The 16,711-nt window shown below is 33.1% G+C and overlaps 1 protein-coding gene across 1 annotated transcript in view; it reads left to right on the top strand.

The window, feature by feature from the left end:
- Positions 1–16,365, top strand: part of LOC111054408 — a 33,534-nt gene extending 17,169 nt beyond the window's left edge. Inside the window, exons 2-6 of the mRNA XM_022341444.2 lie at positions 755–1,010; positions 5,167–5,263; positions 7,148–8,307; positions 10,994–11,110; positions 12,786–16,365. Coding sequence (XP_022197136.2) covers positions 755–1,010; positions 5,167–5,263; positions 7,148–8,307; positions 10,994–11,110; positions 12,786–13,006 — 1,851 coding nt within the window. The 3' untranslated portion in view covers positions 13,007–16,365. The remainder of the gene's footprint in view (positions 1–754; positions 1,011–5,166; positions 5,264–7,147; positions 8,308–10,993; positions 11,111–12,785) is intronic.
- Positions 16,366–16,711: the final 346 nt, after the last annotated feature.

Below are 16,711 nucleotides of genomic sequence, written 5' to 3'. Positions count from 1 at the left end.
CAACAATGCTCCTTGTATTGTGAGAAACACTTAATTTTTTAGCTTCAACCATAATCATGCATTGTCTTCACATCGACCGAATTTTTACTTATGATGCATTATTTTGAACCGCCTTGACGAGCTGAGAAGAATGAAGTGTAGTAAGATGAGATCCGAGCATTGTGGCAAAAGTTATAAGTTTTTGAAATTTTTATCCTTGAGGTGTCCTTATGCGCGCCTCTCTACTAAAAAATACTGAAATGAAGTGCATCTAACGGGTGATTCTTATAGAACATAATCAAGGGGCTTTTTTGTCAGGTGTAAAACAACAATCTCTGTCCTGCCTATTTTCAGCAAAAATTATAATATCGGTATATATGAATTCTCACAACTATATTAATTTTTTGAATTAAATGTTTTGTTTACAGATTCTCTGCAAGGATTTAGGAAGAGCAAGTCAAATATTGATAGATGCTGTTAATTCAGTGGTGACTGTTTTATGGGAGGTTTCCTCAGGGGTTCATTCTAGGACCTCTTCTTCTGATACATAATAGCGAAATTAGGTTTAGCGTTGATTCCAACACAACACTCCAATATAAGACCTTGGTGCTTGGCCTGAGGTCAGTCTCGCTCCTGAACATAATAGTCTCGTTCAAAATCTCACCGCTTGTAGAAGATTCAAATCTCTTTTGGAGAAAAAATTGTCTAGGTTATCTAACTACGGTACTGAAGTAGTTGCTACTTCAAATAGTATTATACTCTTTTTTGTTTATAGATGAGGCCATCTTTGGAGGCGGAAATAATTGACTTGGAAAGGCGAATTGCTACCTTGGAAGAAAATAAAATTGGCAATTTGAGACGAGAACATGGCGAGATCATTTCAACATATGAGAAAATGTTCGATACTCTACGATTTGTGAACTTCAATAAGGTTCTTATGATTTTGAAGATAAATATGATGGAGATAAAATCACTTGAAGAGGACTGTTCCAGAGAATGTTCCAAAAATCAACTTGTCATTCTCTTGCAAAGTAAGTTCAAAATGTTGAGAACATCAACTCTATAATTTGTGTTATTTTGTGCTCTTTTCGTGCTTAATGGTAATATTCTTTATAATTGAAATTTCTTCTATTTTCCAATCTCCTTTGATGATTTTTTCTGTTACATCCTGTTTTTAAAATAATGATTTCACAACAACAAAGAAAGTTGATGAAAAATCAATGCAATGTAATATAAAAAAAAACATTACCAAAATTAGACTTCACGACTGATATACAGTATCAGCCAAAATAAACAGTACTGAAATAGTAATACTTTATTTTACGTATAAATTTTAACAACACATACAAGTCAAATGAAGCAAAATCGGTTAATCACGGGTAATAACATGTTCAATATCACCCTCATTAAATTTGAGGCAACACTCGTGCCGTTCTTGTAGGTTTTGCACAATTATGAATAAGCGTTGTTCCATTCTCCTAATACACATTGTTATTTTTATTTAAGTTGAACGATGGTAGATGGTGGGTCCTCACGGAAGATGTTTTCTTTCACCATTCCCCACACGTAGGCGTCGGGTATTGTCGGGAGAGTGGGCAAGGAAAGTTTGTTCTATGGGAGATGAGACGGTTGCCAAATAGTCCACGCAATGAATGCTCAAAAAAGGGTATAGAGGGAAAAGTTGGAAAGACAATTTTTGACCCCGCAGTTCTGTTTAGGGTAGTGTAAGGGGGTAAACATATAAAAAGTCCCCACCCCTACCCCCTGTGCTAAGGGGGTGGGGGTGGTTCAAAGGTACCATTTTTAGGTTTCTCGCATATAAATAAAAATTATGCATTTTACAGGCATAACTATTCTATATAAGAAATTAAAGCTTACATAATTTCCTACAATATTGATCTAACAACTTTTTCTATATCTCTTTCACTTTTCGAGATATCCGCTCTAAAAGATGTGACATTTTTGAAAAAAAAACACATTTTCCTTCAATTTTTTGCTATTTTTGCTCTTATAACTTTTTGAATATCGATGGGAAAAATCCATGCTAATCATGAGCTCATAGAGAGCATCAAATTCTCTTCAATTTGATGTATGATTTCACAAGCTTACGCACATCCCCACGACTGTTGCAGCAGCTTCAGTGTTGAGTGTGATATCTTCAGTTATGCAAAAATAGACCAATTAACAAAAGAATTTGGAGAGAATGTTTTGACCACAATTTTTGACTTTGCAGATTTGTTGACCACGCTACCTGCGGGGTCAAAAATTGTCTTCCAAACTTCCCTCAACACTTTGTTGACTGGGCTAAAAGGTTTGTCGGAGGAAAGCAATGTTGTTAACGGCAGTGCGACTGGTTGCGCCATCCTGCTGGAGCCACTGTGAACCTAACGGCAGGTTTCGTGCACGACAAAATCTCCCGAGGTCACACACAAATCGATAAACAATTGCCCTTTTATCGATACTGATTTACAGTAACAGTCTCTCCATTATTGCCTTCAAAAAAGTATGGTCCCACTATACCCCTCCCTGACACAGCGCACCATATGGTTACACGTTTACTATGCTGTGGCCTCTCTATAAGGACGTTCAGGTCAGGACGTTCAAGTGCGAGGAAACGTGTTGTCTGCTTGTTTATGTAACAATTAAGGTGCACATGACATTCATCTGTAAACTATACATCACTCAGAAAATCAGGTTCTTCATAGCATATTGCTAACATTGATGCACAATATTTGAATTCTGGCTAGTTCGTTTATAAAGTACAATGGTTGTCCAGTTTGTATCCTGTAGGGAAAACCACCAATATTTTTGAACATTCTTTTAATTGACGTACTGCTAATATTCAGTTTAAAAGTATCTCGCATTAGGCTTCTTTTCGGTGACTGTAACACTTGCTGCAACACTCTTGCACAGACAGTAGTTGGGCGACCTGAAAAGCCCTTTCGCTGTGTCAAAACATTACCTCTTTTCGAAATTTTTCAACAACACTAAGGCCCGATTTCACCAAACACCAAACCAACAGTTTAACGAAATGAAAACTGCTGTTTGGCCTTAACCGACAGAATCGAATTTTACCACACCCGTTTATAGGGTCACGTGACACGAAAACTCCAGTTCAAACTGACCGGCCAAGTTTTGTCGGTTAGCCTTCGAAAACGGGCGATTATAACCTATAAAAACTGTTTTGGATTGCACTACTGTCGCGTTTCCATGTACTGCAATCATAAAGAGCTGAGTGTTTAGGTTATTGTCATTGTAAATGATTTACAATCATTATTAAATTATAAAATATTATTAATTATGAAATACTAGTGGCCCCCTGGGTTGGAGAACTCCCTCAAGAACTGTTTTATTGTAATCTTTGAAACCTGCAACTTTTAATTTATACCGGAGTTGATGTAAATTATGGAAACAGCTAAATATTTCTTTTACAAGAATAATTTGACCGTAGGTTTCATTGGGGATCCTATTTGAAATGAAAAATTACTCTGTCGCTTCAACATCTTTGTCCCTCATATGAATCCAAATTCATTTTTTTAAATGAGAAGGTGTTAATTGTGATACATGGTTTCGATACAGAGTTCCAAGGAGAAATGAATGGCGAAAACCGCACATTGATAAATTTATATATCAGTTTGTTGATGTAAAAGATGTAAATTATATTGTATATTAACCAGCTGAAATCATGTGTCGACGCATTAGGTCTGTCTGTGTGATAGACTTCCAAATCTTCAGCCTTATCTGATGCTATGAATGATTGAATGGAAAATCAGTCAATTATTTAAATTATTTATTATAGATGAAAATAAATTTGAAGGTTTATTTGTTCAAATGCTAATTAATTAATAATTATTATTAAACGAAAATCCCAATTGAATGCTGTAAATGACCCCGATTTACTAATGATGTTGTAAATAATCTAGTTGTTGACCCTGTTATCAATACTTGCAATAAAAGAATTCTTCGGGGTGATTTACAGCACTTAATTGGGATTATCGTTTAATAATTATTATTTATTATACGGTAGTTTGTTGAAATTGTTGAATATGCTTTCTATTTTTACCCACTCTTACTGTTTTAATTTATTCGAAATGGCGACCATCTTCTTACATTGAATAAAATTTAAATTCAAAAACATATTTTCATCTTGTATCAATCTATATTCAGAGGCTGTTGATTGTGTTAAATTATTGAGAAAAAATAATGTTTCAATTGGTTATATCTTTCAAATGGTGTTTTTATCCATGTAATAGTTAGAGGGAATCTGAGAGGATACCGTACATTTTTTCACAACCTCTCCTCATTTTAATTTTTCCAACTATAATTATTATCTTACCAAAATAATTATAATTATTTGAATGCATTTTTGAACATAATCGCAAATTATTCAAATACATGGTTATTGTTGCTTCTCAAAAGCTTCTATAGGCCTATAATTCTACTTGATAGAACAATGAATTTATATTTGAATTGCATTCCCACTCAACCTCTTCAACGAAGTTTTTAGGTTATAAAAATGACGTCAAGCAAGTTCACTGCCTTCACGATACCCCAAAACGACGGTTTCGGAATCTTCGGTCAGTTTGTGCTGGTGAAATCCTTCAGCATTCAAAACTTCTGTTCGGCCAGGAACATTAGTTCCAAAACCGGCGGTTTGAGCAACTTTGGTGAAATTGGGCCTAAGAATGCCTAAGCAGTGTGTGACAAGCTTGGACCACCCGCACGTCCATTTCAGTATGAGCGAAAATAATGCTCCATGATAAATGTTTTTTCTACACTTGTTAGCGCCATGTTAATAAAAAGTAACCTCAAATAAGAAATAAGTAATGAACGCCAAGCCTTGGTCACAATCATCAATTAAATCAGCTGATCGAGAAGGCAACTACAGCTGATTCAGTTTCAGTACTGATTATTTTGGCTGATACGGTATTTGAGCCGGGACCGCCAATTTATCGTGCTCATCCAGAAACACGATTTTATGTTAGTTAAATGTTACTGTTCGTAAATAGATCATATTTTTCACTTTATATTCTACAACTTTCAATTTACTCTAATGAAATCCTTTCTCCAGAGTAGACTACTAAGCCTACAGAAATCAGGGATACCGGTACTTGAAATATTATTTTATTTGCATTTGTTGTGGTTTTTGCATTGCGCTTCTAAATCTTTCTAAATAATTTTTTTCAGAGGAGACCGCTACATGCCTTATGAAAATGATTCAAATAGGTCAAGAAGAAAATTCTTTACTTTTTGAAAACAATCAAAGAGTCCGTGATAGAATAAGGTAAGAGCGTTATTTGGTCCTATTAAATTCTTTCTGGGTTACATGAACTCTTTTTTTTTTATTTTGCCAATTCATTATGTAGACGTCTTACTGCAAGCATCATTCTATTCCGTAACCATTTAAAAATTTTGCAAGTATTTCTGGTATTTGATATTGTTGACGTTATCAAGTTATCACTGACTTACTAGATGACGTGCAATTGATGTGAATTTTGGAGTATTTCAAATCAGCAAGCCTAATTTCAAATTATTAAATCTTGAAGGAATTCAAATTATGGCTCTGAGAAACATTTATTTAATATTGTAATAAGCGTACTTTGGTATTTCAAATCAGTCCTATTTTCTTGTAATCTGACCCACAAATTTCCACGACTAACCAAAGAAACGTAAGCACACACAAATGAACACCACTCATCGTACCATATACTTTATATTAATGAAGAAAAAGAAAAATCTCTTGACCACTTTATCTTTAAAATTGTTTGCGGTTCCATAGTAAATCTATGGAACCGAGGAGCAAGAGAACATAGACACAACTATAGACAGAAAAAAATGCATTGCTCAATTTTAAATGTGGGATGCATACATTGAAAGGGTGGAGAACACGTTTCTTGGAGTGTTCATTGATCAGTGCCTTACTTGGAGATGTGATGTGGAAATTCTTGTGAAGAAATTGAACTTTGCTAACTACACTCTCTCCAGATTGATTAGGGTGTCTGATTCGAAGGTAGTTACCATGGCTACTGACCTACTGTGACACTGTGAGCCCCTTTTATTGTATGGGATAGTTGCATGGGGAGCTTCAGTACACAGTCTTCGTGTCTTGTGATCACAAAAAGAAGCTATCAGATCCATGTTTCGAAAACCACCATGCTATCCTTGCAGGGAGTGGTTTATGTCAGCAGGCATTCTCACGGCTCCCTGCCTCTACATCTATTCTTTGACGTGTATGGCACTCATGTGGAGAAGTGGTTGGATGACTGGGGGAGATATGGTGAGACTGGATGCTCATAGAACAGCTTTTTATACAACATGTTATAACACATGGCCAAGAAGACTTTAAATGCCCTTCCAACAGAAATTCGACACTGAAACATCATCTATGTCGAGTTTGTTGTGTTGAAGACAACTGCAGTCTTGCTATATCAATAAGCTCGGACAATTCATTGTAGGCAGTATTGCCATTGTGACCTGGCTTGCTTTTGAAGAAACTTTGATTACTCTTTGTAAACGTTGCACCAGAACACAACGTCAAACTTCCTCCAATCAACCGCGACGCCTCCAATTTGTGATGCAATGTTTGGAAAAGTACTTTCATATGTTACCAGGCTCACATCTGTATTTTATTTAGTTCATCTTTATATAAGCTTGTGTACATTACTTATCAGTCTACTCTCGTATGAATTTTATCTGGTAAAGTGTATAGTATGTCGGTATGGAAGCTATAGTACTCTTTTCACAGATTTTGATAATGCAATTTATAATCCACATTCTAATTATTGGTAAATCTTGGGATTTAATTTGGCCTGTTTGTGGCAAAAACAATTACAAAACAATTCTAATTTTAACCTTAACCTTTGGAATATTATTCAAACATTAATCAAACTTAATATAGAAAAATATTGTTTTTAAAGTTTTGGAAAATGCACTTGGCTTCTCTCATATGGCTAATAAGCCGATTTTTCTCCAATGAACTCAGTTTTCTATATCCAATTAATAGGTCTATAAAAGCAAAAAGCTCAATTGTCGCATTTTTGCCAATATGTTGATATTTGAAAGTCTCTTCATTAACCAGTGTTGTTAATAAATGATATAGTAGATTTCTGTTAACTATTAAATCAGATGCAAAATAAATTATAATTTTATTTTTGTTTTCTTTTTTCAGATTGAAACTTTTGGAAATTGCAAAGTTGTCCGCTGAAAAGGATAAACTCCTTGCTAAGACCAGTTCAGGAAGTAAGGTCGTTGTACAGGAGAAGAACATAAATCGCTACTGTGTTCCACAGTCTTCAAAATGTGACATCTTTTCTGCAACGTACGACACAGCTGGATATCACCCAAATATCTTGAAGCGGTCCAAGATTCCAGTATTGAAACTGCCATTGACATCAGTTGTAGAAACTGTCCCATTCCAAATAAAAAAGAAGCCAATCAAAGTTACCATACCACGCGATCATATATCGATGTTGAAGAAATCCCACCCTGGCAGGGTTGTTAAGCCCAAAGTTACACAGAGCTGCGAAAGAAACATCATGCCCAAGGTTGAAAGCCATAGATTGGGCGAGAAACAAAAACAAGGAAAACGAACTGTGGTTCGAAAGAGTTCGAATAATTTTACTGTAACGAATTCAAAAATCAAATCTGATTCGAACACCAAAAATGATAATCTCATTATTTCAAACCAAAATAATGTCGGAATTAACTCTGGGTGTGAAACACCCAAAACAAATTCGAAAATACCTGTGCGTGTGGCTTCATCAGCAAAAAAATCTTCTAAAACCAAGGAAAATAATGATTATGCAGAAAATTCTACTCCTGCCCTATCAAAACATAATGGGTCTGATGACAATCATAACATTTCTACCAAGAATAATAACAACAACAATGATAGTAATAGAAATTTGTCAATAACCGTTGGAGAAGCAGCAGAGGTTTTCAAAACGTTGAATGAATATTGTGATAAGATTGAAACAATGTATGGACCCCCTTTACCACCATATGTCAGCATTGAGGAGAAGCTGGCCCACAAGAAAAAACCGGTCCTATGTAATCCGTGCATGCCTATCAAGTTCAGAAGTGAGAAAAAGTTGAGTTCTCCCGAAGTAGTAACTATTGAAGACAAGTTCTATGGAAGTATGGAATCCATGGAGTGCGCTGAACAAGATGGAGTAAATGATCGTATTGAGGAAACTTCGATTGTTGTCCATGAGCCTGAAACAGCAGCAAATGAATCTCAAGTATCCACATTCTCCATTCAAAGTTCCGAAACTGGAACAACAGTAATATCTGTTCCAGGAAGTTCTGTCCAAGAAAGCTCCTATACAGGTGATAACATTTACTTGTCAATTTTTCCATAGCAATTATAACTTCTCGATAACTCCTTATATAGTTAGCTTCAGTCCAGTTACTATAAAAATTGGTGCTTACAAAATATATTGTAGTTCAAATTTTTTAATGTGTTGCTTGGATGCATAAGAAAAGTCCGGAACCAATATTTGCATGCAAAATCTGCTTGTTACTGGGTTCCCAAAAACACTCGAATTTTCTGTCTCTTTTCCAGTTTTCAGCGATTTCTGCCAAATCCAGCAATCGAACTGAAAAAAATAATTCTCACCTTGAAAAGCACAAATAAACTACTTTTTCTATCTGTTTCTATAATTATGGAAAAATACCGCAACGTCACACACAATACACAACACAACTGTAATACATTCTCACATTTTTTTAACTAATACAATTTATTTTGAATAAACAACTTTCTTTCTTTCTATCTTTTCAATAAGTAATGAGTTGCAATGTTTCCAAAAATACAGCAATTCAAATTTTAGGAAAAATTCAATTATGCTGCATTTTAGTATTTAATCAACAATAGGTATCTTCCTATTCTCGCCATTTATTAAATGAATAACTCCTTAAGGCGGTTTGAAATCATGTTTCATGAGTCAGTTTTGTTAAAAAAGCGAAATCCATTATTTATTATATTTTAATCCACATTCCCCTACACAAAAAAATGTTATATTCGAAGCTGCGTATCTTAACAAGCCTTGACGAGCTAAGAAGAATTAGCTATGGTACGATCATTATTTCAAAAGTTATGAGTGTTTAAAGTTTTGATCCTTGATATGTCCTTATACGTCCTTCTCCACTAGGAAATACTAAAATTAAGTTAGTGCATAAAACGGGTGATTCTAACGGACCATGATTTTAAGAACTTGTGCGTTGAAAAATTTTATGATTATGGTTGAAGCAAAAATTTGGGGGTTTTTCGAAACTAAGGAAATTAGTTATCAAGTGTATCTCAAAATTAATTTGAGATAGGAAATAGTGGAGGAGAAAATTATGCCCAGAGGGATTTTGAATTATACATTTAAACTGTGACAACCGGAAGATATTGTTGAATAAAGACTAAAATTCATCATAATTGAATTTTTCCCAAAATTTGACTCATTTTTGAAAAATTGTAACTTAGTAATCCCATTGAAGATGGGAAATTGTGAATAATTTCATTTTATTAGCTAAAAAGAAGGTGAGAATTATTTTTTCTGTCCCAAGGCTGAATCTAACGGAAATTGCTGAAAACTAATTGCTAAAACTGAGGAACAGAAAGTCTTTTGGGTACTCTGTATTTACTTTTAAATTCAAATGTATAACGCAACGTGTTATAAGTCTTCCATTATTGTTTTTTATCTAACAAGCTTAATTGATACGGCTTTGATATGGTATCGCTAATAAATATTAACATCTATAGTCGTCAACCGGGGTGGCTTTATCTACTGCGAGGTGACTTTGTCCCACTTCGCGGGAAAATATTCAAATCTGTTTATCTCCGATCTCTGTTATCCGAAATCGAGGTTCTACAATCGACTCTCGATATATTAGATGAACTATCGACATAAAACCAAACTGCTTGCTTCATCTTGTAATTTCATTGGCGGAAAACTTCGTATTAGAAAACCTATTTTCAAGACTTATGATATCGGTGATTACATCTTTTTTTTATATACAGAGTGAGTCATGGGAACCCTTCAATAAATTGGAAACTTCTATGGATATAATACTGTAACTTTCAGGATAAGTTTTTCGTCAAATACTCCACCTTTTGACGTACAACTGAATTTCAACCCCTCATAAGGGGATGACTTAGGGGTTGTAACTCGAATATTGTAAATGTGAACACCCATTGTGTGGTACATCATTTTAAAGGCCTTTTTAATACAAGAAAGATAACATCAATTAAAATGTTCTATGATAATTTTATCCAAAATGGCGGCTGATTGAAGTTTTAGTCTTTAAGGAAATGAGGGGTTGTAACTCAAATATTTTGATTGTTAAAACCCATTGTGTGGTACATCATTTTTAAGGCCTTTCTAAAACAAGAAAGATGACATCAATAAAAGTGCTCTAAGATACTTTTATACAAAATGGCGGCTTATTGAAGTTTCAGTTTTTAAAGAAATAATTGATAAAGCTCAATCAGCCGCCATTTTGGATAAAAGTGTAATAGAACATTTTTATTGATGTCATCTTTCTCGTTTTGAAAAGGCCTTCAAAATGATGTATCACACATTGGGTGTTTACATTCAAAATATTCGAGTTACAACCCCTAAGTCACCCCCTTATGAGGGGTTTAAATTCAGTTGTACGTCTAAAGTTAGATTATTTGACCAATAACTTATCCTAAAAGTTACAGTATTATATCTACAACAGTCTCCAACTTATTGAAGGGTTCCCATACATATGACTCACTCTGTTTATATTTCAATTGGTATATCTATAATGTCCATTGTCGAAATGGCTCGGATTCTGTTACTAGTTGAATACAAGAAGGTCACTTTTAGATTATACTTGGGTTTACGATGTCTCAGTATAAAAATTACTATAGGCTATGCCGAATATCAATGATGCAAATACAATGCAAAATATGATGTATATAATATAATAAAACAATATATTTACCTTGCTTAAAATTAATACGTTCTGAATATTCATTTGTTACTGATTCTTTTTGCAGAGGATCTATGTGAATCATCTTTCTGTTTGGAGACCTTGAAGTCTGCTTCGAAATGCCTCACACCTACTAATGACGAGTTCAGAGCTGGAGGTGACGGTCTTAATTCTTCCGTGGCAGGTTAGTATAAACCATGATCTTGATTCCAAAAAAGCTGGTTATATATTTTTCCTATAACTACTGTCCAGTTCCCAGGGCGGGCGAAGAAGGTCTCTATTCTCAGGGTGAAGGGCAGGTCACTCGATCAAATCTGAGTTGAAATCTGAAATGGTATTTTAGTCCCGTCGAATAATTTTTCACAAGCATATGTATTTTTCGGCTTTTAACATGTTATTATACAACGGTTTGTTTCAGTTATATCATGGGTATTGTAACAACACAAAACTAATTAGGAAATATGTAATAATTGTTATTACAAAGTATAAACGAGTATTAATCATTGATAGCGTTCATTACACATTCTCTTACCATACAAACGCTCTTTTCTATCCTCATTAATAGATTGGTTGCATCCAAATTATACATTCACGAATCATGTTGAAAATTACCAAACTTTACTTACAATAATTGAAATTTTATAAATGCTTCTTCCTCTGGAAGTAGGTATTTCCCAGTTGTACACTGTTTCAACCCATTGTTTCCCTCTATTTAAATGCTTCTTGGAACTCTTCTAGTATAATGTATTTTAGCTGTAAAAAATTGTGTGTTTATTTTTATAACAGACTGAATGAAAAAGACTAAGATATTGTCAAAAAACCACTGATTTATTGAAATTAGAAAGACCGGTTTCGGTTATTACACCATTGTCAATCTCTGATAAACCTCAGAGATTTATCAGAGATTGACAATGGTGTAATAACCGAAACCGGTCTTTCTAATTTCAATAAATCAGTGGTTCTTTGACAATATCTTAGTCTTTTTCATTCAATATGAATAATTACCACAATATCAACTTCTCAACTACACAAAAAGTTTATAACAGACCCCGTATTAATGTTATTTACATTGAAAAGATAAAATACTAATAATGTAATGTATCAAAGAGCTCAAATAATCATGAAAAATCGTCAGTCCCTCATACTCGAACCCATTTATTTTCTTAGAATGTTGGTTCAAGAATACGTGGTCCATAAGAGTTTTTAAAATGCATAATTCATTTATTGATTCAAGATGCACAATTATCAATTAAAATAATTGTAGGAGGACTACAGGCACAACTCAAAACTGTTCTTCCCCCGAATTTTTATTCATATACAAGTCCAGAAAGAAAGTTATGTTTTTCCACTTATAAAACTTGTGTTCAATTTACTGAGCAAAAACTTACAAAATAGAAATTTCAATTTAGGAAGATTGAATTTTGAATTAAATTCTTTGTATTTGATGTTTAATTTATTTAATATGGTGTTTAATTAAAAATATTGTCAGGTCGGTGATTGGGTGCTAAATAACTTACTAAAATAGTAGTAGTGGCATGCTTATTACTTTTATAAAAAAAACATCCTTGTTCCGCATTGCCGTATAGCACAATTTTCCTTCCTGTAATACAGGTAGACTAAACCGTTAGAAGTTATGTTGGAATTGAAAAACTTGGAATATATATTTGTCACTCGAGAAATAACTGGAGCTTTATTGTAAATAGTATCATAGTACTATATCGAAAGATTTGTACAACTGAAATATTGAATAGCATACGTGCACGCCTACTACAATAAATTGTGAAAGATGAAATTTCCATTACCATTATTTTTAGTAATCAACTTTACATTGTTTTCACCTATGATTGCTTCTTGTTTAGGTAACTTCCGTTTTCTGGATTATGAATCAGAAAACAAAAGTCCGAACACCCCAGATGAAAATGTTCAGTTTAGAACTGATGTGGATGATCACGAGTCACCTAACTCGTCTCTCATGATCAACGGCAAACGTCGTAGGAGCGAAATTTTCCACATTTCATTCAATAGTGACAAGAAAAAAGTCGATAAATCCAACTCTCCTTATGTCTTTAAGGTTGTCTAAGCTTTTTAAGAGCAATTGAAATATTGATAGAAAAATCGGCACTGCTAAATGAAGCAGAATCGTTCCTTGTTCTGGACAGTTTGCAATATTTCTCTTCATTCCAATTGATTAGAACAAAAAATATATAATTATTATGTATCGTTTGATAAATGATCTTTCAACCGATTGTTGAACATTTGAGACTGACTTATCTTGTCAAGCTAGTACTGTAATCTTGTACGAGTTTATTTGAATGAAGTATTATGTTACATTGTATTTCTATTTAGTAAATAGATATAATTATCATATATTCTTTCAGCGATAATATTTTATCCATATTGGATTGTGAGCGCTAATCAAAATCCAAATGAAGAGGTCTCATTATTCATTCTATTTTATATTCACGACAAAATTTTGAAAAATAGATTATTTTATTGTTTATCTCATCTATGATAATTATAAGGTTGGAACTATAATATTATAACTAGCTGACTAGTTGTGACTAGTTAGGCATTGATCTCTCAACTAGGCTTTTGTCCGATCTTCATTCCAATGTTGAGTAAATGACCATGAATTGTGATAATAACTCCATGGTTATAAGAATTTAAATGTGAAATGTGAAGATGGAGTATTTAATAGCCTCGTCCCTTATGATAGCAACTTGAATTGTGGAAAATGAAGTAAGGCTATTTTGAAGTGGATGATTTATGTTAAAATGGTAATTTTTGCTATTGTTATAGTTACCATTTATTAATATTTGATGGTGCAATCGGCTAGTTCAGAAACTTATTCCAGAAATTACGTTTGTTCTCATTTAGATTATAATTTTTTTATTATTATTTGCCCTTGTACGGATTATTGGGCAAGAAACTCTTGCAATATCAATAAGAGATTCTATCAGAATATAGAATCATCTATGTTTGTGATCGATGCATGCTTTCAGTGCACTTTAGAGAATTAATAAACTCATTGCTATTCACAAGATTGAAATTGTTCAATTGATGATGATTCGAGGGTTTTAAATCCTTCTTCTAAAAGCGTATCTAGTTTATTATTAAGTTTATGTTTGTTGTTTGCTATAATTTAATTATTATAAGTCTATTCAAAGATTTGGGTTTGAATGAATATCGTATTATTTATAAAATATCGATAGGCCTATAACAGTTTTACCAAGTGTGTTTCTTTGAGTATGTTCACAGCAAGCCATCCAAACATTGTTTTAAAATTGACTTCAATTACATAATATCACATATCATCATTAAAAAAAATCTCCATGCTTGTATGCACATTCTAGTAATTACTGAAGCTGTTCAATTATCAATTTGAAGAATTATTACGGGTAAAGCTTTTATAAAATACAGTTTTATACATTAGCTTTATACAATATTGAGTTGCTGTATCTCTATGTTGAGTAGAAATAATGAATCATGCAGATATTATCATGCTGCTGATATCCAAATGTGGCATATTTTTTATACGCTATTTCGAAAATATATTAAGTTATTTCCTTATAATTCAAGAAAATTTATTAAATTCTAAACTTTAGAAAAAATTCCAATGTTGATACAAAAATGAATAAAGAATATTTTTCCAATACTATATAAAATATAGTATATTATTACATTTTATTTTATATATATCACAAATATATATGTCGGATTAAGTGGAATGTAATGTTATGTAATCTCGTGTTTTTCGTAGCTCTAGACAGGTTTGGGCACAACTCTTTCCGCGATTCTCGCCACTGTTTGGTTTGTTTCAGTGGACGCTGTACACTGTCAATCTCATTTTCATAAACAAATAATACTAATTGTGAGTTTTACTACTGCTCTATAAGGGGGCTGTAACTTGCCAAAACTAATTTTCCCACTTGAAATATGATTTTGTCATTTGTGACATAATTTGTCCCACCAGATTTGTAACATTTATCAAGTCTGTATTTGTTAATAGTGTTCAGTATATCATAAAATACACATTGATCGTTTACTAGAAATTTGTTGTCAGATTGGTCAAACGGTTATTTCCCTTTTCTGGAAGTGTGGTAGACTTTAGAAGCCTACCGATACTCTGACATTGGAAATACCATATTGTTTTGATAGGTTCACTTTCTGGTGAACTTTTCAATATAGATTAGGCCTGTAGTTGCGTTGCTGCTGATGAGTTGCAAGGAACACTTGGATTCATTTTAAGACTCCTATTCTTTCTCGCTGGTATTAGTGGTTCTTCTTCTACATTTTGGTCTGTATCAAGGACGCAATGTGAAAATGCAACCATTGTAGGATCTTACTTCTGAAAAGGTCTATTGAATTTCACGAGCTCCTTATTCATTTTCAACTTATTCTTAATTTTATGGAAAAATTCCATAATTCAATCCTATGAGCCTACTACCCCACAAAATGTGGAGAAAACGAACAAAATAAAATGCGATTTTTTTTTATTCCTTTCTAGGGTTAAAAGCGAAGCTGTTTTCTTTTGAGTGGCTTGAATAATATTATTTTATATTGATTAATACATAGTTAACTCATTTGACTATGCAACTGGTCTCGAAGATGATGTTCTCAGGATATAAGAAGACTGATACCTTTCGAAAGACTTGGAAGTAAGACTGATGAGTTGATGACTGAAAATGTGGTATCTAAATATTATAGTTTAGCAACATTTCTTAGTGTATTCCTTACACATAATGTGTAATTCAAAGTAAATATTTTATAACCTATTTTTATCAAATTAAAATTTAATGTAACATTTTTTATTATACTATATAAGTCCTTTTCAAGTATTGATTGTGTTTTATAAGTACAGTATTAATTTTCATCAGTCGCTGACTCATTAAGTAGACGTGAGAAATCCAATTTTGATAAAATACTAGAAATGTTCTGGTTCATTTGTGAAAACTAATTATTGAGTAAAATATGGTTTATTATAGTCCCTTGTAACGGGTTTCACAGTCTTGTCAGTCGAGGTATTGCAATATTGAATGCTAAACAATAAATTCTTCATAAGCGATTAAATTTTGCAGTATCCTTGAAATACTTCTGTAGTATGTATTCTGTTAATCAATTTAAAAATTGATTTCAATCAAATTCCATATTCACATGATGATTATGAAACATGTCATCTGAACTTACGTTATTAGGTACTTTTTGTTGATGTATTATAATAAATTAGGCCTACATTCCATCCAGTTTACCTACTATGATAAATGTTTTTCTAAATGAGTTCGTTCATGTTTATGATTAATAGTGTTTTTACAATAACTACTGTATTCCTATAACATGTTGTTTCTCGAAGTTGTTATTGTAATGTAGCCTAGATAATAATTATTCCACTTGTTTATTAAAAAAATATCAACCATTAAACAATTTTTCTTTCACTATAAATATTATTTTTCATTTTGAAATACCGTACCTATAAGCTTTCACCTTGAAACATTGAATTTATTATTTCTCTTTGTCATTCTCATGAAATGCATTATTTTTCATTATTAACACATGACTTAAATGAGGTGGAGTTGCGGCGTATCTAGAAGGGATAGTATCCGAAATGAAGTAATAAGAAACAGAGTGAAGATTTCAGAAATATCAAATTAAATACAAGAAAGAAGACTGCATTGGTATGAACATGTGGAGAGAAGGGAGGACAATTATGTGGGAAAAACGATTGACCCACTTAAGGACCCTACACACCTACGGATTTGGCTCGCGGATTTGGCCTGTGTTGGCTCGT

The sequence above is a fragment of the Nilaparvata lugens genome, chromosome 3, assembly GCF_014356525.2.
Source record: "Nilaparvata lugens isolate BPH chromosome 3, ASM1435652v1, whole genome shotgun sequence".
NCBI lineage: Eukaryota > Metazoa > Arthropoda > Insecta > Hemiptera > Delphacidae > Nilaparvata > Nilaparvata lugens.
Note: the sequence above shows the minus strand (reverse complement) of the source record. Positions and strands in the feature narration are given on the sequence as shown.